General features: G+C 57.5%; 1 protein-coding gene across 4 annotated transcripts in view; it reads right to left on the bottom strand.

Moving 5' to 3' along the window:
* Positions 1 to 242: 242 nt before the first annotated feature.
* MLXIP (MLX interacting protein) overlaps positions 243 to 24,872 on the bottom strand; it is a 62,556-nt gene continuing 37,926 nt past the window's right edge. Inside the window, exons 2-17 of one of the 4 annotated variants that reach the window (XM_067014412.1) lie at positions 17,147 to 17,253; positions 16,397 to 16,482; positions 14,662 to 14,751; positions 14,196 to 14,237; positions 13,659 to 13,830; positions 12,931 to 13,020; positions 12,264 to 12,355; positions 10,644 to 11,298; positions 10,082 to 10,203; positions 9,759 to 9,975; positions 8,137 to 8,264; positions 7,455 to 7,556; positions 7,234 to 7,361; positions 6,929 to 7,052; positions 5,541 to 5,670; positions 243 to 4,959 (exon numbers count right to left, since the gene is read on the bottom strand). In XM_067014412.1, the coding sequence (XP_066870513.1) occupies positions 4,838 to 4,959; positions 5,541 to 5,670; positions 6,929 to 7,052; positions 7,234 to 7,361; positions 7,455 to 7,556; positions 8,137 to 8,264; positions 9,759 to 9,975; positions 10,082 to 10,203; positions 10,644 to 11,298; positions 12,264 to 12,355; positions 12,931 to 13,020; positions 13,659 to 13,830; positions 14,196 to 14,237; positions 14,662 to 14,751; positions 16,397 to 16,482; positions 17,147 to 17,253 (2,407 nt within the window). In that variant the 3' untranslated portion in view covers positions 243 to 4,837. Of the gene's footprint in view, positions 4,960 to 5,540; positions 5,671 to 6,928; positions 7,053 to 7,233; positions 7,362 to 7,454; positions 7,557 to 8,136; positions 8,265 to 9,758; positions 9,976 to 10,081; positions 10,204 to 10,643; positions 11,299 to 12,263; positions 12,356 to 12,930; positions 13,021 to 13,658; positions 13,835 to 14,195; positions 14,238 to 14,661; positions 14,752 to 16,396; positions 16,483 to 17,146; positions 17,254 to 24,872 lie in introns of all 4 variants that reach the window. The other 3 variants (XM_067014414.1, XM_059040736.2, XM_067014413.1) reach the window with 3 other exon arrangements.

Raw genomic sequence — 24,872 nt, 5'->3', positions numbered from 1 at the left:
AATCTGTCCCGCGGGGCCTTTCGGCGGAGGCCTCTCCTTAGGACCGCAGTCTTCCGGGGCCGCCTCCGGAGCCCCACCGCCTCAGGCCTGTCGCCTCACCCCCAGCCCCTCGGCTCCAGGCTGCACCCACTTCCCCCCAAGGCTAGCGCGAGTGAGCCAGGCTTGAGCGGCTCTCTGCTCCGATCTCATTCTATCACCTCTTCCACTGCTCGACAGGGTAGCAAAGACCACACAGCACAGGCTTTTCAAAAAAATACGGCTTTTTATTGTCTTGGATGCAAATATAGTTTTTGAACTGCATTGTAGTGTTGAATACAGCTGGTGGAAACTTGCTTCTCAACAGCGGAGCATAAAGGGCCGTGCTCTGGATGCTGCAGGCCCGAGGGAGCCTCCGATTAACAAAACTCTTCTTGGGTTTTGTTTTTCTGCCCACAAGGGGTGACTGTCTCCTAGGGGAGGCCTGACACAGTCACCAGAGCTCACAACAGAAAAACTGAACCATTTATACAATGAACTGAAACCCCAAAAAGGAGAAGAACGTGCTGTTTCAGCTGTGGCGTTACAAAACAAGCAAAACAAGCCGTGTGAACAGATTCAGATAAAGCAGCAGCAGGGCACCTCGGGGTGAGGCCGCGGTCCAGCTCCCTCGCAAGAAACATAGCCTGGGCTTCGTGTCTCCCTGGTTGAGCCCTTCCGACCTTTTAGCTGCAGGACGTAAACGCTACGGAAATTGCATCAGACTTCCGTTTCTCCCAACCCTCTCCACAACCTCAACTCCTGACAGCGGAACATCTGCATTCACAAACCCAGGAGAGAATTCTTCAAATCAGTGACGCCCAGCGTTGACTCTGGAACGAAAAGTTTGACTGGGAGATGGAGGCGAATTTTGCTACATAATTATAAAAGAATTTCACAAAAATAAAATTCCATTAAGTAAACACCCACAAACACACACACAGGCTTGTGCAAGCGCACAAGCGCGCGCGCACACACACACACACACGCATAGTCAAAGCCAACATTCAACAGGAAAAGTTCCCTTTTCTTTCTCAAAGGCTTATTTTCACAAGCCTCGACAGGAAACAGCCCTGTGTGGTGAGCTGGGAAAGCCAAGTCGTCAGAAGGAAAAGAAAACAGGGCAGGTGATCTGTGTGGGGCACCCGGGGGGGGGGGGTCCTGAGGCTTCTCTCTGCTCCTGGAGCCCCTCTGATCCCCAAACCTGCCTGCTGAGCGGGTCAAGGCCACGCGACCACTGAAACGTACGTGTTGAAGATCCGATCTCCTCCACCCTCCACCCTCGCTGTCCTCCCCTGTCATCTGTGTGCAGACGTGGTGACAATCCTCTTTCATATACGAGGCACCAGGGGCGTGGAGCCAAAGACCCCAGCCCACGGCTGCCCCTGAGCCCACGCCGGGGCTCCCCAGCTCCCTTCCTCAGCAAGCCCACCACCAAGGAAGCCAACCTGCTCCGACAAGCGGCGTTCCAAGCCTGCCCACCTGGAGCCCAGATGCGATAAGAGAACCGGAGCGGGGCAGGTTAGCCAGGGCCGGGCCGGGTCCACACTGAGCAAGTGTGCAGGCCGCGGGCAGGTGGGCCCCCCGGACAGCCCCGGCTCCACCCCGACGAGCCCTCGTTCAGCTGGACAGTGAGAACGTGTGATCTTGAAAACAACGGCGAGCCTGCGCTCGGACTCTCATCCAGGTGGGGAGCCGGCTGCACAGGGAGGGGAGGCCTGGGCTGGGAGGAGGCCACCGCACCCCTTCACCTGGGGAGGGACAAGGGGACTGGCCCCCACCCGGGACGCCACGTCCCCTGAGAATCCAAGTTTCTCTTTCTAGCAGCCAGAGCGTTAACAACCGGGAGGGCCGAGTGCTACCTGGAAAAGGAGATGAGATCAGGCCACAAGGACGGAGTGGAGGGGGCTGGGTGCACGGGGTCACCCACAGCGCCCCGCCAGTCCCTCCCCAACAAGACCTGTGCTCACATCAACACTGACTCCTGACGCCGGGACTGCTTCTTCCCTTGTGCCCTGAAAACCCCAGCCAGGTTGGGGGCCTGGTGGGAGAGGGGTGACAGTTGGATGTCACCCACCTGAGACCGAGGGGGGGAGGGGCCAGCCAACTGCGGAAAGCCCCACTCCCCCTGCATCTCCCACACGGTGTCAAAGAGCAGCCGGCGGTGGGAAGGGGGTTGGTGGCACAGAAAGATTTCACAGAAACACTTCCAGAGATTACGTGCCAGATGGGCTTTTTTTTTTTTCTTTTCTTCTTTTCAGATTGACTTTCTTATCCTCCAAAGTGTCAGCATTTTTAAGTCTCTTTCCTGGGAGTGGGGACAGCAGTAGGGGTGAAAGTGAGTGTAAACAAACTACAGCATCCACTGGGGGCAGTCGGCAGCATGGCCCCGGGGTCCCTGCATCCTGGCCTAGGACCCCAGGACAGAGGCCCAAGCTAGGCCCCCGTCTGGCCAGACTCATCAGGAAAACTGCCGGGGCAAGAAACAAACGTGTTTGTAGTAAGAGATACAGCTTCGCGGCCCTACAGCCGTAACGGTAAGCACCAAGAGAAATGGATTTAAGTCAATATCTCACAACAAAACATGCACCGAGTTAAACGTCCGCTGGGACACGCGCGCGCGCATGCGCGCACACGCACACACCCTTCAACGCCTCATACAACCTAAGAGCCTTAAATATTTAAAAAAACAGAATCATGAACGTTAAATCAGCCAAAGGGAGGGAGAGGTAGGCCAGAGAAGGAAGAGGCCAATTTTATATCCCGTGGAGCTAAAAAAAAAAAAAAGAAAGAAAGAAAAAGAAAAAAAAAAAAGATTCCCAGCAAGAGGTGGGGAGAAAGCTAGTGATCTCGGAGAGGTCATGGCTGGGCCGAGCTCCGGCGGCCACCACGCGGTTTACGAAGGCACAGGAACTGGGGCGAGGCCGAGGGCGGGACCCTCCACGAGCCCTCACGGCTGGAACGCCTCTGGCTTTTCTTTTTTCCCTTTTGAGCCTCACGGAGTTCTTACCACGGTGCTCGTCCACTTTTGAGGGAGACCTCGTGTCCACCCCGGGGGAAGGCTGAGTTCCTGTCCCTCCTCCCAGTGGAAACGAAGGGCTGGCCCAGCCTCGTTGCGTGCTCGCGCCCCAGGAGAGCGATCGAAGGCCTGTAAACACGGGTTCTGGGGAGGTGGAGGGGTGCCGCCGAGGCACCCTTGACGGGGCTGGAGCACGGACGAGGGAGCAGGTGACCGGTCGTGATCCACGGCAGGGGCAGTGGCACGGCCAGCGGCAGAGAGGACCCCGCCTCCATCCTCCATCAGCCGAGGCTGAGGTGGGGCTGCCTGCCCCCCCAAGCACCTTCCACAGGCCTCCGGGATGCAGCGAGAGCCTCCGAAATGATCCAAGCTTCCGAGGGTGGCCAGCAGCAGCCCCTCCTGGGGCCCCTGGGCTCCTGGTCTGCCCAGCGCTTGCCCAGTCTCCGTCTCGGGCCGGGAGGACAGAGGTTGAATGGGAAGCCTGCTGGCCTCTGAACTTCACAGCAGGACGTGAAAAGCACATTCTTTCAATGAGGAGGTACCCCTGGCTGGGCTTCCTGAGTGTTAGAGAGCATCCTTCCACCTGGAGCTGCTCTTGCAGACACACGGAGAGGAGGACGGGCCCGGGACCGCCCCTCCTGCCGTGCCCTCCTCTGAACCCTTCCAAGCGCCATCCCCACATCCGGAAACAGCCTGCCGCCCCCTCCAGCTGGACCAAATCTGAGTACAACTCTCTGCAGCCTGGTCCGGAGCCGCCCAGAGACAGCTCCGGGGCAGCCACCTCGGGGCGTGGCGTCAACGTTCAATTTCTGCCTCCAAACACCAGACAGACGCGGGGGTGGTGGCGTCTTTGGTCCAGGAACTGTTACGATTGGGGGCTCCCAGCTGGACAACCCAGACAAGATGACCAGGCCGACGGCAGCACTGCGGAGCCTGGTGTTTCACACACGGCACCCGAAGGGCCAGCAGCGTCCAGCAAGCACGGCCGCCTGCCCTGCTGCGGCTCGGAAGCAGGTGGGGAACGAGGAAGCAGGGCCCCGGCTGAGCCCCGCCTCGCGATTCTCAGGTCGCTATCACCACGGAGGCTGCCACGCCAAGCGGAACCAGATCAGGACAGACAGGAGCCCCGCCCGAGCGGCCCTCCAAGCCGCAGCAGCTCCGCGTCGCTCCTGCTTCCGTTCCGGTCCGCGGGCGCGCGCACCCACCACTTTGCACACGTGTCTTGCGGGGTTTCCCCGGCAGCCGGCCCTGCGAAGCCTCAGCAGTCGTCCAATCTATCTACAAGGTCAGAGTCGGGGCAGGAAGGAGGATGCCTTCCAACCGCCCCACGGGCGCCTGAGAGGTGGCGGGAGGCAGCCTGTGTAAGTCTCCAGACAGGAGCCGGGAAGGACCCTCCCGTTTCCTAGCCTGGGGGAGCAGGTGGCGCCCCCTGCTGCCCCGTCTGCTCCCCGCACCGCCGCCGCGGCCCCGCCACCCCACCAGCAGGACAGGACAGGGCAGGACAGGGGCGGGCAGTGCGCCCCTCTGTTCCCCTCCATCCGGGCTACCCCGAGGGGAGGGGAGGTCGGTGACAGAGGTCACTGAGTCAGAGTTCACAGCAAGGGGTTCCCTAAGCTGGGCTACTGCTGTGGGCAGGACCCGAACCTGCTTCAGACCTGAGCGCGGCGTTCTGAGCGGCCTGGGCCGCAGTCGGAGGGAGGCCTGGAAGCTCCGCATCAGGAGGGGTGAGGGGCACGGCCTCCTCTCCACAGGCGGGGAGGGTCTCCACGGCTTCTCACGCGGCCATGTGCCCGCTAAGCACTGCTAAGACTCCCCAGATCTCTGGCCCATTCTGGTGACGGCCTCTGCCGCCTGCTCCGGCAGCTGGGACGGGTCCGTCAGGATGGACGTGGTGGTGCTCAGGTGCCGGAGGGTGTTCAGCACGGCTGCAAGACAGAGCGGGCAGCCTGCAGACACGGCCCAGGCACCAGCTCCAAGCCCCCAGAGGACAGAACGCACGGTTACGTGTGTATACCCCGCGTGGGGATTCTCGCGCCCCCAAAGCAGGAGAGGCACGGACTCCAGGAGAGCCTCTCGCCTGCGGTCTGGACACTCACACCTCTGCCTTTAAGACGACTCCCCCAGTCCTATCTCCTAGGCTGCAAGTGGGCGGGGAACGCTGACCTCTTCCTGCTTGCCCCCGTTTTAGCATCACACCTCTACAGCCTTTACACACGGCCACAGCTCTTTTCATTATGAGAATTACACACGAAAACGTATTTGAAAACCCCTGATACGGGGCCTGGTAAATAGTAGGTGCTCACTAAATGGGAGCTAGATCTGATCAAAGGGGCACACGGAGGCGGCAGGAAGTCGAGCAGAGGCCCTGGGAGCCCTCGCCCCCCGCCCTGCAGGGGCGCCTCCGGCTTGGCCCCGTCCCCTGCCCCAGCTGTCCGCGGGCCGCCGGCAGCAGAGCCTGGGTTTTCGGCAGCCCCACCTGCGTCCAAGCCCACGCGGCCCCACTCACTCGGCCTGAGAACGGGCAGGGAGCAGTGCTCGTCCAGCCAGCACAGCGCCGTCCGGTGCAGCTCCTCCAGGCTGCTGCTGGACACCACACCCTTGAAGGACTCAAACAGCGGCTTGATGATGACGCTGAACTGCACAGCACGTAGGTTAAAGAAAAGGGAAGCGAGCGTGGAGAGAACCAAGTCCAGTCACAGGCTTGCCCGTGACCAGCTCCCCTCAGGACTGGCAAGTAACTGTGCATAGCTGTGACGGGGCGGCGGGGCAGGGAGAGGGAGAGAGAGACGGAGAGAGAGACAGAGGGAGAGACAGTGAGAGAGAGAGACAGATAGGGAGAGACAGAGAGGGAGGGAGAGACAGAGAGAGACAGAGAGACAGAGGGGGAGGGAGAGACAGAGAGAGAGACAGAGAGGGAGGGAGAGACAGAGAGAGAGAGAGAGAGAGAGAGAGACAGAGCAAGAGAGAGAACGGGCGGGAGGGACAACCGTCCCGAGCCCAGGCGGCGACCGCGGCCACCACGCTCAGCCCACGCCGCTGACCACAGAGGTTCTGACTCATGCCAGCTCCACTCAAGGGCCAGGACCAGAGCAAAGTTGGGGCACTGGAGCTGGCGTCTGTCGTCCCTTCCTCTAGAACCCGCCGATCAGTACACGCGGACAGCCCCCGCCCGGTCAGAGCTGAGGCTGGAGCGTCCCTCCTCCGTGACCCCCTCGGCGGCCCGTCAGACCCCAGGCCCAGGCCCGGCGGCCGACCCCACCCCTGTGCGCGCTGTCCGCCCAGAGGCGCGGCGGTGGCCGTTTGGGGAGTGACGAGGCCGAGCCGTCCCCCCTAAGGGCCCCGCTGACATCTGGAAGGCCAAGTGCAGGGAGGCCTTGGCCCCAGAGACAGAGCCCAGCACTCAGGTATCCGTGCCTCGGTACAGCAGTCAAGGCCCTGTGGCACGAACCCAGAAAACAGCCTGGAGGGAACTGGCTTCAAATCCAGGCTCTGCCACTTAGTCGCTTCGTGAGCCCTGGTTTCGGGTGGCACCACGCTCCCCGCTGCTGCCAGGACAGGGCTGGTGCCGGGACGTGTTAGATCAGATCCCACCTCCTTCCCACCTCACTGCTTCTGCCAGGGGCTCCGGCCTTGTCTTTACTTCTCAAGGACTGAGAGCGCAAAGCGGGCCTGTTCCAGGTCCCCAGGGAGCCCCAAGCCTGGACGGTCACCAAGGACAGGCGGCTCCACACCGCGGGCCCGGCCGGGCCCCTCCCGCTCGAGTCAGAAACTAGCATTACCTGTCTTGACGACCGTTTAGAGAGCATCTTTCTAAAGCAACTGAAGGGTCAGTGTCTGCGGTTTTAGTGCACCGGTTGGCGGGATGGGGAATGAGCAAAGACAACGCAAAGATACAATCCAGAACTTCCAATTCTGCAGAGTCCGGCTTTTCACATATTCGTCAAACATGTCTCGCATGTGATCAAACTGGCGCCGGGTGACGGGGACGCCCGTGGCGGGCAGCAGCTGCTGGCAGGAGCTGCAACGACAGGAAGAGTCGAAGGAAGCTCGGCGTGGCTGGGGGCCAAGTGGGCAGGCCCAGGAGGGGGGCCTGGGGAGGAAGAGGAGGGCAGAGGCTGCAGCGCTGAGCAGATGAGCGCCCCCTCTGTGCCGTGCCAGCGAGGACGGGGTACCACGTGAGCCCCCAGGCCCAGCCTCACATGATGGTGGTGTTGAGCTCCTCGATTTCCTCTCGCAGCCGCCGGGCCTCCCCCTGCATCTGGCTGCGCTCCTGCTGCAACTTGGTGATGTACTCCACGGTCTTCTGCAGCGTGATGGCGTGGCTGGTCTGCAAGGGGTGGCCGGGTCAGGGCGGCAGCAGGCGCGCGAGCCCGCCACGTCCGCGCGTGCTGCTGGCCCTCGGCGCCCGCCGGCCACTCACCAGCTTGGTGTTATTGGAGATCAAGCTGCTGAGGGTGTCAAAGCCCGTCTTGATGTTGAAACGCCTTTTCTGCTCGGCTGAAATGTGCCTCATCTGCCTGTTCTGTTGGGAGATCAGCCCTGTCTCTGTGACACAGGGACCCCTCCCCTCCCCGTCCCAACCCCCCCTGCTGCCCAGATTAGGGGCAGATTGGGACCCTGTGGCCTCTAGAGAGCTGTGTGGAAGGAGGGGCGACAGGAAGCTAAAAGGCTCCAGCGGGAGCCAGGAGGGCGACAGGACGGACTAGAAAACCACCCCTGCAGCAGAGAGCACAGCAAGGGCCCGGGGCTGCTGCTTCGGCCCCTCGCGGCCTCCCTCACCCCTCGGGCCCAGTTCTGACAGCTGCCGCCTGCTCCCCTTGCTCCACAGGGCTCAGTGCTGGCTCCTGGGCTGAGGGCCACTGTCACCACAGGCCTGGGGGTAGGTGGGGGATGGGAGGAGCCACCAGGCTCAAGGCTAAAGCAGCAAACCTCCCTCTTTCCGATACCGCCCCAGCCTGGCGTGGGACACCCCTCAAGCCCACGGTTCTCTGCAGTGCGTCTCTAGTAATTACGGGACGCAGCCACCCCCCCCACCCAGAGTCCCTTGATACGCTTCTCCTTGCCTCCCCATCCTTCCAAGGGAATCAAGACCCAACAGGTACCTTTAAAGCAGCCACATTTTTGGGGTCTGCAGAAGATTTCCCTGAGCAGTTGTTCTGGGGAGACTGAGGACTGGGGCTCTGTTCTGAAGCACACGGAGAGGCCTGCCCTGAGTTCGGGCAGTCTCGACCTGAGAAGAGCAGAGACTCCCCTCAGGGACCAGGCTGCACCCGCTGCACAGCGACACCCGCCCTGAACCTCCATGGCAGCCCCAGAGCAGAGACGGGAGGAACCGTCGCCAGCAGGCGGGGGCAGGGGCTGGGCTCCGTGAGGCCTGACGGAGGCCAGCTGGACGCTGCAGTCACAGGTCTGGGGGCTGCGAGTCGCCTGCCTCCTGGGCCACCGGGGGCCCCTCGGCGTCTGCAAGGCTGTCGTTCTCACCCTGGGTGGGGAGCACACGGCTACCTGTTCTTTTGTTGTTCTTTCATTTCTATATATATGTTTCTCACACCTTTTTCAATCGTACCCCCCCCACATTTTTTAATTAAAAAGACAAAAGCGCTATTTTACCCGCAAAGAACACGGCGGAAGAAACCTGAGGCCCAGGCTCCGGAGCCCCCGCAGGACGCCCCGCCCTCCCCTCCCGGCCAGTCCCTCCCTCTTCACAGCGCGGATGCCGCAGGCTCGGTCCTCTCTGCCCGGCTCCTCTCCCCACCCTGCTCGCTAGGCTCTAACCTCCGGGGACCCACCTCAGTGGACAAGGCGCCGTTTCCCTGAGCCCGAACCCCAGACAGTATTCCAGGGCCTGACTCACAGCTAGTCTGCGTCTGTACCTTCCCAGAGGAGGGTCCTTATTCTGCAAAACCTGTCCTGGGACAAGTCCCTGTCTGACCCCTATAAGTAGAGAGCCTTCCCCCTCCTGTCCTGCCCTCCGCCTGGGGAAGAGGCCTCTGCACAGGGTGCCGGGAGCAGTTGCCACGGTTTTACCCGAGACGGGAAGACACCTTGGTCTCCCTCCAACCTGGTACCTTGGCTTCTCCCCGGCCCGCGGCAGCACAGCCTCGGGAAGATCACCTACCCTGACCTCAGCTCTTCAGTCGTCGCTGGGCAATATCAGTCCTACCCCGGCCACCTCAGCGGCGGAAGGCCAGGCTGGGGAGGAAGGAAGGGGGCTCCCGAGGCGCGGGGCCGGCGAAGACCGGCCAAGGCCGGACAAGGCCGGGGGCTCCTGTGGCTACAGCAACACCAGGCTCGTGCTTTCTGGAAACTGCTGACGCGGACCCCTCAATCCCTTTTGTGGATCGGAACTGGCAGCTCAGAGCCGGGCCTTTCTTTTTAATATTTTTTAATTTAAAAAATCTTTTTTGGTCACTTCGCATGGCAGGTGGGAATGAACCCGCGCTCCCTGCGTTGGCAGCACGGAGTCCCAACCGCCAGGCCCCCGGGGACGGCCCCATCAGAGCCAGGCCTTTCCGAAGGAGGCTGAGCGACGTCTCTGCGAGCACACGAGCCGCCTGCAGTGGGGCGCGCCGGCTGCTTTCCCTGGTTTACCCCGCCCTTTGCCGAGCGTTTCCCTAGCCTGGGCCACTGGCAGCTTCTCACCACCGGGCCTGGAGACCCAGGCTCAACCCCGGGCACCCTCCGCAGCCTCCCCGGTCCAGGGCGGGCCCGTCACTCCACTCACGTGGCCCCAACCGTTCCAACCAGACAGCAGACTCACTGGCACCCGTGGCGGGGACCTGGGCGACGCCCCCATGTGGCGGGACCTGCTCGCCCTTTACCAGGGAGTCGGGCCCCGTGCTGGGAGAGAAGAGCCGGGAGATGGGAGCAGGCTGGCTGCCTGGGCCGTGGCCAAGGTCTGTCACCAGGATGCCGCCGTGGAACTCTGTGACCCCAGGAGCCTGAGGGGACACAGGGGAGAGAGGTCACCCCCGACCCGACCACAGTCATGCTGGGTGAGGGCCACCCAAGGTCCCAGGATGCTGAGGGCCTGTCTGGGCCACTCACCCTGGCGACGGCAGCAGGCGCGATGACCACGCCGGCCTGGGGCGCGGTGGAGGCCAGCACCCCTTCTCTCTTCAGAGGGCCTGACGCCATGATCACTGCTTGGGGCTGTCCTGAAAAGGCAGCTGCCAGGACAAGGGGGAGGTGAGGGTGGCGGCCCAGCTGGGGCCCCAGGGCTGGCCAGGCTGCACGGGGCGGGGGGGGGGGGGGCCTAGGAGCAGCACACGCCCCCTCTGCTGCCACTGAGACATCACCTCCTTGCTGCAGGGCATGGAGACAAAGCTACGTTTTCGCAACTTCTCCTTGGAGGGGACAGATTACAGACCCGGGAAAGAGATGACCAGGACCATGTTTTTTTCAAACTGGGTTGAGACTAACTAAAAGAACAACACAGAATAGAGAAAACAGACTAGATCTACGCACGCACGCAGCCTCTCATAACCCTTCCGTTTCCTATCACAAGGTGCTTGCGAGCCCGGGGACGGGAAACAGCCCGGCGGGGGATGAGGACGGGGCGGGGGGGGGGGGGGGGAGAATCCCACTTGCTTCCCTCCCCCTGACTCACCTGGGGCGAGGCAAGCATTCTTCAATACCAAGGACATGGGCTCTGGTTTGGGAGCAGGCACTATTTTGGGGGGCTGCTTGTGCCTCCCCCCAGGCAAGGATACGGGCTTGGGGTGCACGAAAGTTAAACGGGGTTGAGGGGGCCCGACGGTCGGTGGCCGGGTGACCGGAGACAGCGCCAGGCCACAGGGGGACGCGGAGGGGGTGGGATAGTGGGTGGTGATGATGAGGCCCTGGCTCTGGCTGAACGTGGTGGCAGAGGCGTCGTGGGTGAGGGTGGCAGAGGCCGTGTGGGTGATGACAGGGGGCGACTTGCTGACTTCGGCAAACTTCTGCGGCTGCAGGAAGGCAGGGGGAGTCGGGGGGTTCGGGGCAGCGGCGGGAGGAGGGCCTAATGGCAAGACGGGGGAAGCGGGCGCCGGGGCTGGGCTGGGCGACAGCAAGGGCATGGTGAACACGGGCAGGAAGGGCTGGGGGACGCTCAGTGGTGGCGCCGAGGGACCTAGGTCTGCGGGCTGGAGAAAGGGGTCCCCTGGCTGGGAGGTGTGCGCACAGCCCTGCCCACTCGTGGGGTCCAGGGCCGCGGCTGCAGGGGGCGCGATGAAGCCGTCAGGGAGGCTCGGGGAGGGCAGAGCGGTGGCTGGCAGGACGCTCTCCTAAGGGAGGGAGAGAAGGAAGGAGCGAGGCGCGAACGCTAGAGCCACACGGCTCGCGGCCGCTCCCCAGCGCTGCACAGCTCAGGGCCCGACACAGTACACAGTACGCGGCGCCTGGGACGACGCCCCGGGCAGAAGGGACACAGGAGACCAGCCCTGGGACTGCTAGTCTGCGGGGGGTGGATCTGGGTCTCTCCAGGCATCTGCAGGGGTCTTGTTTCCATTAGGAACTCAGTGATAACACAGGGCTCAGACACAGCGACTGTCTGCACACACTTGGCTCTCGGCCTGGGGATATCTTGTTTCTGGAGTCCAGCGGGGTCCCCCCAAAGTCCCTGCCATCTTCTGTTACAGAGCGGGGGCAGCCTGGATCACAGCTGCTCGCGAGGCTCCCCCAGGACAGTTTCACGTGTCAACTCCTAGAGAGGCCACCTCTTCCTCAAAGGGCAATGCTACAAGGAATCAATTGTTCGGATCTCGGTCTCTACAGGAGAACTCTTCGCGGAGCCAGATGGAAGGAGGGAGGGTCAGGTCACGGGCGCCTCACTGGATACGGGCACCAGCCTGAGAGTCTCTTAACGGCGGAGGGCTGCGCCTCACTCCGCTCAGCCGTCCCAGCAGCTGGTAACCAACTCGTGTTGAGGGCCGAGTAAAAAGTAACAGAAATACACGGAACTTCCTCTCAGCGACCTGCGTTTTTCTTTGCTGTCTCACTGGCCCAGCCTGCAGTGGTCAAGACAGAGCCCGCTGCACACAGGTTATATGGGCCTTAGGTGGGAGCATACGTTTACTGATAGAGTCTCCCACCTCACGGACACCTAAGGATGCTCCCAAGGAGGGCGAGAGTAACTTCTTTAGACACTGCATGTGAGTTCACCGCTGGATCTAGCCACCCCTAGCACTCTGCTTACGGCTGCCAAGGTTTGATGACCAGTCCGATGCCCCTTCCCCCAAGTTCCCTCTACCTGAGCAGGTGGGCTGTTGTGATCTGGTGCAGGCCCTGAGGCAGGTGCGGGCAGCATGGAGCCAAAAATGGAGCGGCTGGAGGAGAAGAGGTCTGAAAGACAACATCAGGGGCTTGTGAGCTCTGTGACCATCACTTCACTGCATTAAGATCCAAACAAATCAGGCAATGAGCCCCACCTTACCCAGAGGAATGCCATGGCTAGAGGGCATCTCCCCAACCCCCACCACGAGGTAACTCTGCAGAAAGAGGCCCTCTGATTGGAGCTGCACAGGCTGGCAACCAGTGTGGCCTCTGAATCACTCCCAGGCCTGGGTGGCACCCGCTCTTACGGCGGCAGGAGCTCAAGGACCAGTTCTAACTGCGGGAAACTGCGAGGAGGTGGCTGTGTCGTCAGCGCACTCTGCTGCCTAGTGGGAGAACTGCTTACAGTCAAAGCCAAACCTGAGGCTCTGAGACGCGGAGCGGGAGACAGAACAACATCCCAGAAACACTTTCCAGGCCTTGCGGCTACTAGCAAAAAAAAAAAAAAAAGTTCTGGAAAAATTCTAAGTCCTCTCCCTGGTCCATTCTAACAGTTGCCTCTGTGAAAGGGAAGCAACACCCACTCTGTCCTGGGTAAAGGGAGACACAGGTAGCCATGCTCTTTCTCTGCCCCAAGTCCTCACCCTGGAAAGGCTCAAAAGTGTCCATAAAGTCCAGGTTGGGCTGCAAAGGAATCAGCCCCGGTTGAATCATGTCTGCATTTCCCAGATGTGCTGCAAGAATCAGAAAGGAGACAGAGGAATCATGTTGCCTTCTCAGACCATGCTGTAGGAACATATTAAGGGCCTGGAATGGATCTTTCTGGCCCTGCTCGCATTCTAGATGCTTCTGAGGAGAAACGTAGGCCACTGGCTGGGATTTCTCGTCAGTTCATGGGCATCGTCCACCCTCGGCGGGCAGGAAAGAGAGTTCTCGTAGGAAAGGTAAACTGAGTATCCGGGAACACACCCTCCCCCGAAGCCGTGAGCAGCTATGCAGAGACCCCGGGTTCTAATTTCAGCCTGTGGGCTCTTCCCCGAGGGGTTAACTGGACAGCTGCACGCTGCCAGGTAAGAGGCCAGCCCAGGAGTGCGAATGATTTTCCTGAGAGCGAGTCACAGGCCCCCGTCCTCTGCTGAGGGACGGTACCAGAAATGTGGGAACCGGTTGAGCCCAAACCTCCACCGTCCCCTGGCGGTGGCACCCCGGGCCTGACGGGGCCTCACACAGCAAGGAGGGCGGTCAACCCTCCTCCTCGCTACCCACCCTAGACAAGCGACAGCAGCTCAGGGATGGCCCCCCGGGCAGAGCCTGCCCTGGGGGCCTGGTGGGGAAGGCAACGTTTCCGGTCTCGAGTCTAGGGGCGGGTTACCTATTTCGCGAGGGTTGGGCCAGGCCACGGGCGGGTGCGAGGAAAGCGTGGAGAAGAGGGTGTCGCTGAATTCCGACATGAGCATGTCTGTGTTCAGCAGCGTGTCCTCCTCCATGGGGACGGGGGTCTTCCAGCCGTCCCCGTGCTTGTGCCAATAAAGCATGTCATCGTCCTGCCACCAACGGGGGGGAGGGCAAACCACAGGGGCAAGAGTGACTCGGGAGTCCCCAGCACGTCACATGAGGGAAATACACCGCACTGCTGCACAGAGCTGCAAGGGCTCCCGTGTTAGAGATGAGGCGGGGGGTGGGGGGGGGCGGACACTGCAGGGACAAAGCCCCTCTAGCCCCGCAGCAGAGAACTGGCTTGTTTCCTCACACCCTCCACGCGAGAAGGGGGGCGGCCCCTCCTCCAGCCCCAGGGAGAGTCCACATCCCTGCCACCTTCTGCCGCAGTGCTGGGCCGCCCAAGTCACTGCTGTTTCTTGTCAAAGGGGGAGGTCCCATGAGGGGCCTCGTGGCCCCCAAGCTCACACACCTGGGCCAGGCTGGAGAGGTCCTCATCCTTGTGCTGCTGGAGCTGTGGAGGAAGGATAGAGAGGACCAAGGTGGCCACTCGGGGCCCAAGCAGGGGACGAGGCCCTCGGCCTCTCCTTCCTGGAAGGGGCTAACCTCCAGAAACATCTAGGCCTTCTCTCTCTGGGAGGCGGGGGGGGAGAGGGAGCCTGCCCCTGCCGTCCAGAGGCCAACACTGGACACAGAGGAGATTCCCACCCAGCGTTTGTGGAGCTAGGAGCCCTGGCTCCTGGCGGGAGAAACTGAGAGCAAAGGTCACAAGACCAAAGCAGGCCACCACTTGGGCTGGGCTGGAATGCCGGGCCAAGGAGAGGGGTGGCCAGCTCCGGGCCACAGCCCTGGGGGCCAGTGTTCTGAATCCGGGCTCACTTCTTCCCTCCCCTGCGGGGCTTGCTGAACGAGCTCTCTTTGGAGCCCGAGCCAGATACCCTTTTCTTGAAGTAGGTCCTCCACTTGTGATACTCCCGGATCACGATCTCAATGCGGCTTTTCCAGTACTTCCCTTCCGTGGTGATGGCCTGTGGGGAGATGCAGGGCAGCATGGAGCGGTGGCGTTGGAAGAGCCACCCTGCCAACAAGCGAGCGTCCGGCTCTGGAAGTCAGGCCGGGGCAATCCAGCTCTGAAAAGCAGGCTGCCTGCCTGTGGCTTCGTCCACAGAGTGCGTCCCGCCTCTGCTGGGCCACGCCCGGCCTGAGTGAAGGGGAGCTTTCATTTCAGGGCCCATGATAACCCAGGGGGCTTCGGGGGCCCAGATCCTGGAGGCTGGACCGGGGCAGGGGTCCGACAGAGTGCCTGGCAGGGGAGAAGCGCAGAGTTCCCGGCGCTGGAGGAACCTCCAGAGACGTGGGCTAGCTCTCAAATGCCCTTAGCCTCGACCTCTAAGATACGGTTCAGCCTCCCCACTGTGCAGGGCGGGGAGCCCCTTCCACAGCAGCCCTGAAGACCTCCGGTGACGAGGAGTTAACGATAGCCTCCGAGAGCCCACCTCACTTTCAGATTCCTTTTTTTTTTTAATGGCTGGAAAATATTAAAGCAAGTCCCAGATATCCTATCATAAATCCCACATAATTTCACCCCAAAATACTTCACTGTGTGTCTCTGACAGTGAAGAATGTTCACCGTGAATAATGCAATATTATTACCAGACCGAAAAAAGTGATATTCCTTAATACTAACACCGGATCATGTCCTATGGCTCCAAACTGTCTTTCACTAGGTTACTTTCCAAGTTTTCCCCTTTTCATGGTAACAGTGAGACATGCTTGGAGAAAACTAAAACGATGCAAAAGAGTAAAAAGTGAAAGAAGAGTCTTCCCTCCTCCTCACTCTAATACCACGAGGAAACAATTTCTGTATATCCTTCAAGACATTTCCTATGCATGTACAATCACAAAGACACACGCTTTAAAAAATTAACCTAGAGATACTCAAATACTGTTGTGCAACTTGCTTTTATTCATTTACTATTTCTTCAACATCTTACCCTCTCAGTATATAAAGATCTCGAATTCATTCTTTAATAGTTAAAGACGTCTGCCATGTAAGGAGTCAAGATCCCTTCCCGTGGGACATCCCTGGTGGCGCAGTGATTAAGAATCCGCCTGCCAACTCAAGGGCCACGGGTTCGAGCCCTGGTCCGGGAAGATCCCACATGCCGCGGAGCAACTCAGCCCGTGCGCCACAGCTACCGGAGCCCGCGCACCTAGAGCCCGTGCTCCGCGACGAGGAGCCACCGCAGTGAGAAGCCCGCGCACCGCAACGAAGAGCAGCCCCCGCTCGCCGCAACTAGAGAAAGCCCGCGCGCAGCAACAAAGACCCAACGCAGCCAAAAATAAATAAAAATTTAAAAAAAGAAAAAAAGATTCCCTCCCTGTTGACTTCCAGAGAAATACTGACATTAAAAGAAAGTCGAGGGTAAGTCCCGGTTGGAGGACCCCCCCCCCGCTCAGTCCCTGGGTCAGCCGGGTCTGAGAAGGCGGGAGCCTCTGTGGGGTGTCAGAGGCCACCTGCCCCCCCCCCGCCCCGCATCGCCATTGCTTCTCAGGGTCGAAAGAGGTGCCAGGACACCCTGTTCTGCGTCCTCCCTCTGAGGGACCCAGAGCCCTCGGTCCCACCCTGTGAGCCACCCCCTCCCGAGGGAGGGCCCGTCACATGCCAAGTACCTCCGGCCGCCGGTGCTCGTCCACCTCCACAGAGCCGTCCAGCGGAGTGACAAAGTGGCACACGGGGTTCTTGCGCTTCTCCAAATCTGGGCGGGGAGAGGGTGAGACACCGTCACTGCGGCAGAGACCCCCGCAGGAGCTCGCCTCCTCTGTTCACACCCCGCCCCTCGGGGGGGACCCTTAAGGGTTCTTTCCTCCTCCTTCCCTTGGAAAACGAGATTTCAGGGAAATAAAGGGGTCCAGGTCCGAGGAAAAGAGTCTGGCAGTGATGTGTGGGCGAGAAAGGGAGTCTGGCTGATCAAGAGAAACACCGGCCTGAGCCTAGGGGACGCCGAGCACGCCGACCTCCTGCAGAAGTTGCCAGATCCACACGTACCCAAGCCAGCTGGACACAGGACGCGGCCTGGGCCTGCGTCGTCTCAGACCTGCTGAAAACGGGAACTGTTCCCCGACTCTCCAAATGTCACCTCTCGGCTGTACACCGGTCCCTCCTCCTCTGCCTTTACAACACTGAGCACGCTAGGTTGGGAGCAATCGGCCTACACTTCCGCCTCCTGCAGACGCTTGGCCGGGCCCCCAGTGCCGATGGCGATAAGGGTCCAGTTCACTTGGATTTGGCCGCACACGGCCCGAGAGAGACTTCTGTTTGACACGCAATGTTACAAGGGCAGAGGCTCCGGGCCCCCGAGGCGCAAAGGCCTCCCGGCGGCAGAACCCGGAGGTTCTCCGGCCCGGCCGCGCGGCACTTACACTGCATGTACCACGCCCGCCAGATGGCGTTGTTGAGCCGGATCTTGTCTCTCCACTGGAGCTTCAGGCCCTTGAAGTTCTTCCACTTCGGAGACACCAACTTCCCACTGAAAGGTAAAATGAAGAGGGGGAACTCAGTGGTCCCTCTGAGAATGGAATGAAATCACAAAGTGCCACCCAATCATTCCAGGCCTCAGAACTCTGGATTAACCCATGTAAGCCACGGGCTAGGCTTGACAGGATACGCAAGGCACTTGAGGATTTCCTCAAAGTGATACGGGTGCGGTGCGGGGGGCAATGGTGTTGGCTATGGAGGAATCAGGATCGGCCACGGGCTGGTAACTGCTGGCGTGAGGTGATGCGACGCGGGGTTCGCTATCCTATTCCGTCTACTTTCGAATATCTTTACAATTCTCCATGATTAAAAGTTAAAAATCTGCTGACTTTGCCTCACACGCGTATCAAATCATCATGTTGTACACCTTAAACTTAAACAATGTTACATGTCAATTTTACCTCGGCAAAGTTGGGGGAAGGAAAAGAGAAATCTGCTGACCACCGAACGAAAGCCAGCCCGCTTGAACGCGGTCTCGGCCACCTCCTTTGCCAGCGGCCCCCCGAGGCACTTACAGTCCAGGCACAGCACGGTCCCACTGGCCTTGGGACGCGCGGGGCCCTCTCCTGCCTCCGGGCCCCGGCGCTCAAGGTCCTCACGCTTCACGGAAGTCCCTCCGCCCCGGCCACCGGCTCACCTTCCAAGTGATGCTCAAGCATCACCTGCTCCGAGCCGGCACTGGCCTCTCCCAGGCTGCTCCCGATCCCTTGAGGATCCCTGAGCAGCGTGCGCACCTCAAGGACAGCACTCATCCAGTCCCCGTAGAGCAGTGCGTGCCCACACCTCCTGCCGCTAGACTGCAGCTCCTCGAGGGGAGGGCCCTTCCGGCATCCTCGCCTGAAGCGCCCAGCACAGAGCCTGGCACAGGGCGGGGGCTCGTGTAATAATCCTTCACGGAATGACTTAAAGGGCCCTTGCAAACAAAGCTAACGGCAGGCAAGGAAGGCCGCCTGCTGGCACAGGCTTCTCAGACAGTTCAGTTTCTCAAGGGCTGCGCCAGGAGCCACCTCTGAGCAGCTGGCAGAGGGCTTCCCCCCTTCAGACGGCTTGAGATGGGCAAGGCACTGTCACTGGTCCATACAGAGGGGGTTCTGGGGGTTCTACATCACGGCAGGCCACAGCCCTGCCCCTTCTCCAAACCCACTCAGAAATTCCAGGTGTCAAGCAGTCACAACAGCTGGGCTCTTCAGAGACAGTGCCTGAGCGATACCTCATGTCCCCGCCGCAACTCAACCCGGCGCTGGCCTAGGCTTTGTAAGAAGGCTGTGACCCCCCCACCAGAGAAAAAGTCATAGCAAGTCCTCTGAGAAGCTGAGGGACAGGCAGACAGAAGCCGCCTCAGCTCAAAGGGTCAGGGGCTTTGAGCCCATCACACGCCTTCCTCCCCCCACCTCTCCCCGGTCCAAAGGCACTTCCACCCCAGCTGTCAGCAACGTTTAACAGCCAGCAGCCCAGTGTTTCTGAGCCTCTGTGGCACGACTGCATACTGGCTGTGAACTTTCACTGTCACTTCATTTCTCTGACACACCAGTTTCCCGGGTAAAATTACAATAACACCATTGCCTCCAGAGTGTTTTAGTAAGGATTAAATACACACACACACACATCCTTAGACACACAGGACAGGTAAACCCTAAGGTAAATGTAAATTTAACCTATTAATAACCACCTCAGCGATCTGGATTTAAGTTATTTTCCGAAGTCCTGGCTTTTAACACCTCCTGACTTGAAAAGTCCTCTCTTTCGTGTCTGCCACCACTGTCGTGGGGCGCCTCCTTCCCACAGGAAGAAAAGGTGATACCCACGGGCCCCCCTCTCGACGCCAGCGAGCGGGGACCAGGGCAAAGGTCAGCCCTGACCCCCGCACAGCTGCAGAGACACTCGCTTCCTCAGGGCCTGGAAGGCAGGCCTGGGTCCCTCTACTCACTCGACAAGCATTGAGGACCTACTGTGTGTCGTGCACACGCTAGGAGGGGAGGAAAAGGATGGATGAGGCGGATGAGGTCCCGGCCCTCGGGGAGCACGTGAGCTGCCGAGGCGTGAGTCCTGCCTACGCGCTGAGCGCCGCGAACAAGAGCAAAGGGCTGTGGGAACACAGTCCGCGTAACTAACCCTGTCTGAGCAGTCACAAGAGGCGCTCGGGAGAGGGTAACATCTCAGCTGAGGCCCGGAGGATAAGGAAACTTCAGCTAAACCAAAGAGAGGCGGAAAGGCCTGTGCTGGTCCTTCCGCCTGGCTTGACAGCCCTCAGGAGAGCAACACAGGTCCGGTCAAGGCCGGAGAAAACACCCAGAATGGCAGGAGCTGGAGGGGTGGGGGAGGCGGGGGGATGCTTCTAGGCCAGTCTAGAGGGCCGAGTATACACCAGACTATTTTGCCTCTGGGCAAAACCAACCCTCTTTCCCCTCCTCTGAAAGATCTTCCAGCAACACGCTGTCTAGCCAGGCAGGGCGTTCCTGCCTGTTCCGGGAGAAAACAAAACGAAACAGAAAAGCCTCCCTATTTTTTTATCTCCTTAAGGGAAAACAAAACTTCTCTATAATTGACAGCTTCCTTATGTTAAAGGCCAGGATTCAAACACCACTTTCTCTGTGTGTCTAGAAGGACCAGAATCCTGACCTGGCATCTGCCACCTGCAGAGACAGCTGCCAAGGACAGAAGCAGGAGAAGAGATGGGATGGAAGACGAGGACTCCTGTGGGGAGAAACTTTGGAGTCCTGCAATGTTCCGTTACTTTTTTTTTTTTTTTGACCGCACTGCACAGCATGTGGGATCTTAGTTCCCTGACCAGGGATCGAACCCGTGCCCCCTGCAGTGGAAGTGCGGAGTCTTAACCACTGGACCGCCAGGGAAGTCCCCTGCAACATTCTGTTAAGAACTGACCACGGGGCTTAATATAAACCCACCCTTACTCCTGCTGTTACTTAAGACAAAGTGGCTGATGTGAGCATACAGCATCTTCTCAGGGAAGTCAGACAATGCCAACAGCTTCAATTACTTACCACGAAGCGGGTGGGAAGATTCAGAGAGCGAGATCAAACCCTGGAGGCTAGAAACCAAATCTGATAGGGTATAGTTTGGGCTTCTCATCTTCTTCCTCATCAACCGCTGGGATGTTTCCCTCTTCCTTGATGTTTATTTCCAACTGCTATCACCCATCAACTGAGGCTTCTGTAATATCTCAACAGCCAACAGGCGGCGCTCAACCAACGCAAAGAAATAAGTCTGCAACTAAAACCAAAACCTAAACTGCCCACAGAGGTGCAGAGACACTTCCTTACTGAGGCGCTCCCTGGAGCCTTCGATGTGCTGATGTCACTGTCAATCTTCAACGTGGGGAGGAGACATTGCCTATACAGACATCTGAAGACAAGGACTGGGACCCTTTCTATGGAGGTACCCCAAGTCTAGTTTCCCATGGAACAGACAGGAAAGGCTGCTCTAAAGAGTTCTAAAAGGGGCCGTGCAGCTCCGTGGTGGAGCTCCCTTGGGCAGGACGCCCACAAAGCACCCGTGGTCGGACTCCTGCTCCCCTCAAGCCCGTCCCAGCTTCACTCGGCTTTCAGACACGGCTGATTGGGGTACTTCTTAGTCTAACTCAGGGTTCTGCCATATTCCTTCTTGAAAGTGTTACCATTGGGACTTCCCTGGTGGTCCAGTGGTTAGGACTTCGCCTTCCAATGCAGGGGGTGTGGGTTCAATCCCTGGTCAGGGAGCTAAGATCCCACATGCCTTGGGGCCAAAAAACCAAAACATAAAACAGAAGCAGTACTGTAACAAATTCAATAAAGACTTTAAAAATGGTCCACATCAAAAAAAATCTTTAAAATAAAATAAAATAAAGTGTTACCAGAAACACATTATCAAAATTTCTGAGACCACTGGCAAGACCTCCTTCGGCCTTGCCTCCCAACCCCACCTCCTTAAACTCCTGGGAACCCACACCCACCCACCCCCACCCCCCCACACACACACCAGCTTCCTGATCAGAACAATGACCCTGATTCACCTCCCCACCCTCCCAGTCTTACTCTGGGAAGGCCAGGGTCTGGGTCTGACTCATCCCAGCACAGTGCCTGGCACGTGGGAGGTGCGATTAAATATGGAATTACTGAGTGTGCTAAACTTTTCCATAAAGAAAAATCTTCATCCCCACCCTGACACGGCAGCCCTTCCTAGAAGACAGGTTCACGACACGGACAGGAAGTCTACAGCACAACAAAAGTCTCTCTCAAAACTGCCATTAGGTGGAACGAGCAAACTGAATTCTTCAGAGGTCTGGCAAGAGACTGCTTTGGAATGAAAATTAAAACGCAGGCCTTGCACAGACAGGAGCTGGAATTAAGAAGAACAGGGAAGAGTGAGACTGGGGTGGGGATTTGGGGTTCTGTTGGTCCCAGGTAGGATTAGGTCCCAGGTCCTAATTCCTGGCCAGACCATTCTCTCCAAAAGAAAGCAGGCAAGGGTTCTGGGGTCTACCGGTGTGGGGCCCAGACAGTGGTGGAGTCCATTCATTTGGTCATGCAACCATATTTGCTTGTGAGGCAATACCTCTTCACCATTCCTGATGCCTCCTGGAAAGCCACGAACAAAACGTTCCAAGGCCTATACTACCCAAAGCAATATACATATTTAATGCAATACCTATCAAAATACCCATGACATTTTTCACAGAACTAGAACAAACAATCCTAAAATTTATATGGAACCATAAAAGACCAAGAATTGCCAAAGCAATCCTCAGGAAAAAGAACAAAGAAGGTATAACCGTCCCAGGCTTCAGACAATACTACAAAGCTATAGTAATCAAAACAGCATGGTATTGGCATAAAAACAGACACATGGATCAATGGAACAGAATAGAGCACCCAGAAATAAACCCATACACCTATGGACAATTAATCTTTGACAAAGGAGGCAAGAATATACAATGGGGAAAAGACAGTCTCTTCAGCAAGTGCTGCTGGGAAAGTTGTACAGCCACATGTAAATCAATGAAGCTAGAACACACCTTCACACCATACACAAAAATAAACTCACAATGGCTTAAAGACTTAAATATAAGACAAGACACCATAAAACTGCGAGAAGAGAGCACAGGCAAAACATTCTCTGACATAACTCATACCAATGTTTTCCTAGGCCAGTCTCCCAAGGCAACAGAAATAAAAACAAAAATAAACAAATGGGACCTAATCAAACTTATAAGCTTTTGCACAACAAAGAAAACCATAAACAAAACAAAAAGACATCCTACAGACTGAGAAAAAATGTTTTCAAATGATGTGACTGACAAGGGCTTAATTTCCAAAATATATAAAGAGCTCCTACAATTCAATAACAAAAAAACAACCCAATCGAAAAATGGACAGAAGACCTAAACAGACATTTCTCCAAAGAAGACATACAGATGGCCAACAGGCACATGAAAAGATGTTCATCTTTGTTAATTATTAGAGAAATGCAAGTCAAAACTACAATGAGGTACGACTTCACACCAGTCAGAATGGTCCTCATTAAAAAGTCTACAAATAATAAATGCTGGAAGGGTTGTGGAGAAAAGGGAACCCTCCTACACTGTTGGTGGGAATGTAAATTGGTGCAGCCACTATGTAGAACAGTATGGAGGTTCCTCAAAAAACTAAAAGTAGAACTACCATATGATCCTGCAATCCCACTCCTGGGCATACACTCAGACAAAACTATAATTCGAAAAGATACATACTGGACTTCCCTGGTGGTGCAGTGGTTAAGAATCTGCCGGCCAGGGCTTCCCTGGTGGCGCAGTGGTTAAGAATCCGCCTGCCAATGCAGGGGACAGGGGTTCAAGCCCTGGTCCGGGAAGATCCCACATGCCACGGAGCAACTAAGCCCGTGCGCCACAACTACTGAGCCTGCTCTCTAGAGCCCGCGAGCCACAACTACTGAAGCCCGCGCACCTAGAGCCTGTGCTCCGCAACAAGAGAAGCCACCGCAATGAGAAGCCCGCGCACTGCAACGAAGAGTAGCCCCCGCTAGCTGCAACTAGAGAAAGCCCATGTGCAGCAACGAAGACCCAATGCAGCCAAAAGTAAAATAAATAAAATAAAAATAAATTACAAAAAAAAAAAAAAAAAAAAAGAATCTGCCTGCCAATGCAGGGGACACGGGTTCGAGCCCTGGTCTGGGAAGATCCTACATGCCGCAGAGCAACTAAACCCATGCGCCACAGCTACTGAGACTGCGCTCTAGAGCCCGCGTGCTACAACTACTGAGCCCGCATGCCACAACTACTGAAGCCTGTGCTCCACAACAAGAGAAGCCACTGCAATGAGAAGCCCACGCATCACAACGAAGAGCAGCCACTGCTTGCCACAACTAGAGAAAGCCTGCATGCAGCAACGAAGACCCAATGCATCCAAAAATAAATAAATATTTATTTTTTTTTAAAAAAGAAAAGATACATGCACCCCTATGTTCAGAGCAGCACTATTTACAATACCCAAGACATGGAAACAACCTAAATGTCCACTGACAGATGGATAAAGAAGATGTAGTACAAATATACAATGGAATATTACTCAGCCATTAAAAAGTGAAATAATGCCACTTGCAGTAACATGGATGGACCTAGAGATTATCATACTAAGTGAAGTAAGTCAGAAAGAGAAACAAATACCATATGATATCACTTATATGAGGAATCTAAAATACGACACAAATGAACAAATCTACAAAACAGACTTACAGACATAGAGAACAGACTTGTGGTTGCCAAGGGGAGTGCGGTTGCAGACAGAAGGACTGGGAGCTCTGGATTAGCAGATGCAAACTAGTATACATAGGATGGATAAACAACAAGGTCCTACTGTAGAGCACAGGGAACTAAATTCAATATCCTGTGATAAACCATAATGGAAAAGAATATGAAAAAGAATGTCTATATGTATCACTGAGTCACTTTGTTGCACAGAAAAAATTAAACACAACATTGTAAGTCAACTACACTTCAATAAAATTTTTTTAAAAATTAAAACAAAAAAAAAGGGCTGGGCTTCCCTGGTGGCGCAGTGGTTGAGAATCCGCCTGCCGATGCAGGGGATACGGGTTCGTGCCCCGGTCCGGGAAGATCCCACGTGCCGCGGAGCGGCTGGGCCCGTGAGCCACGGCCGCTGAGCCTGCACGTCCGGAGCCTGTGCTCTGCAACGGGAGAGGCCACAACAGTGAGAGGCCCGCGTACCACAAAAAAAAAAAAAAAAGGGCTTCCCTGGTGGCGCAGTGGTTAGGAATCCACCTGCCAATGCAGGGGCCACAGGTTCGAGCCCTGCTCCAGGAAGATCCCACATGCCATGGAGCAACTAAGCCCACGCGCCACAACTACTGAGCCTGCGCTCTAGAGCCTGTGAGCTACAACTGCTGAGCCCACGTGCCACAACTACTGAAGCCCGCGTGCCTAGAGCCCGTGCTCCACAACAACAGAAGCCACCGCAATGAGAAGCCCGCGCACCACAACGAAGAGTAGCCCCCGCTCGCCGCAACTAGAGAAAGCCCGCGCGCAGCAATGAAGACCCAACGGAACCAAAAATAAAATAAATAAATAAATTTTAAAAATAATAACAAAATAAAACAAAC

The sequence above is a fragment of the Kogia breviceps genome, chromosome 15 (genome assembly GCF_026419965.1).
Source record: "Kogia breviceps isolate mKogBre1 chromosome 15, mKogBre1 haplotype 1, whole genome shotgun sequence".
Taxonomy (NCBI): Eukaryota; Metazoa; Chordata; class Mammalia; order Artiodactyla; family Physeteridae; genus Kogia; species Kogia breviceps.
Note: the sequence above shows the minus strand (reverse complement) of the source record. Positions and strands in the feature narration are given on the sequence as shown.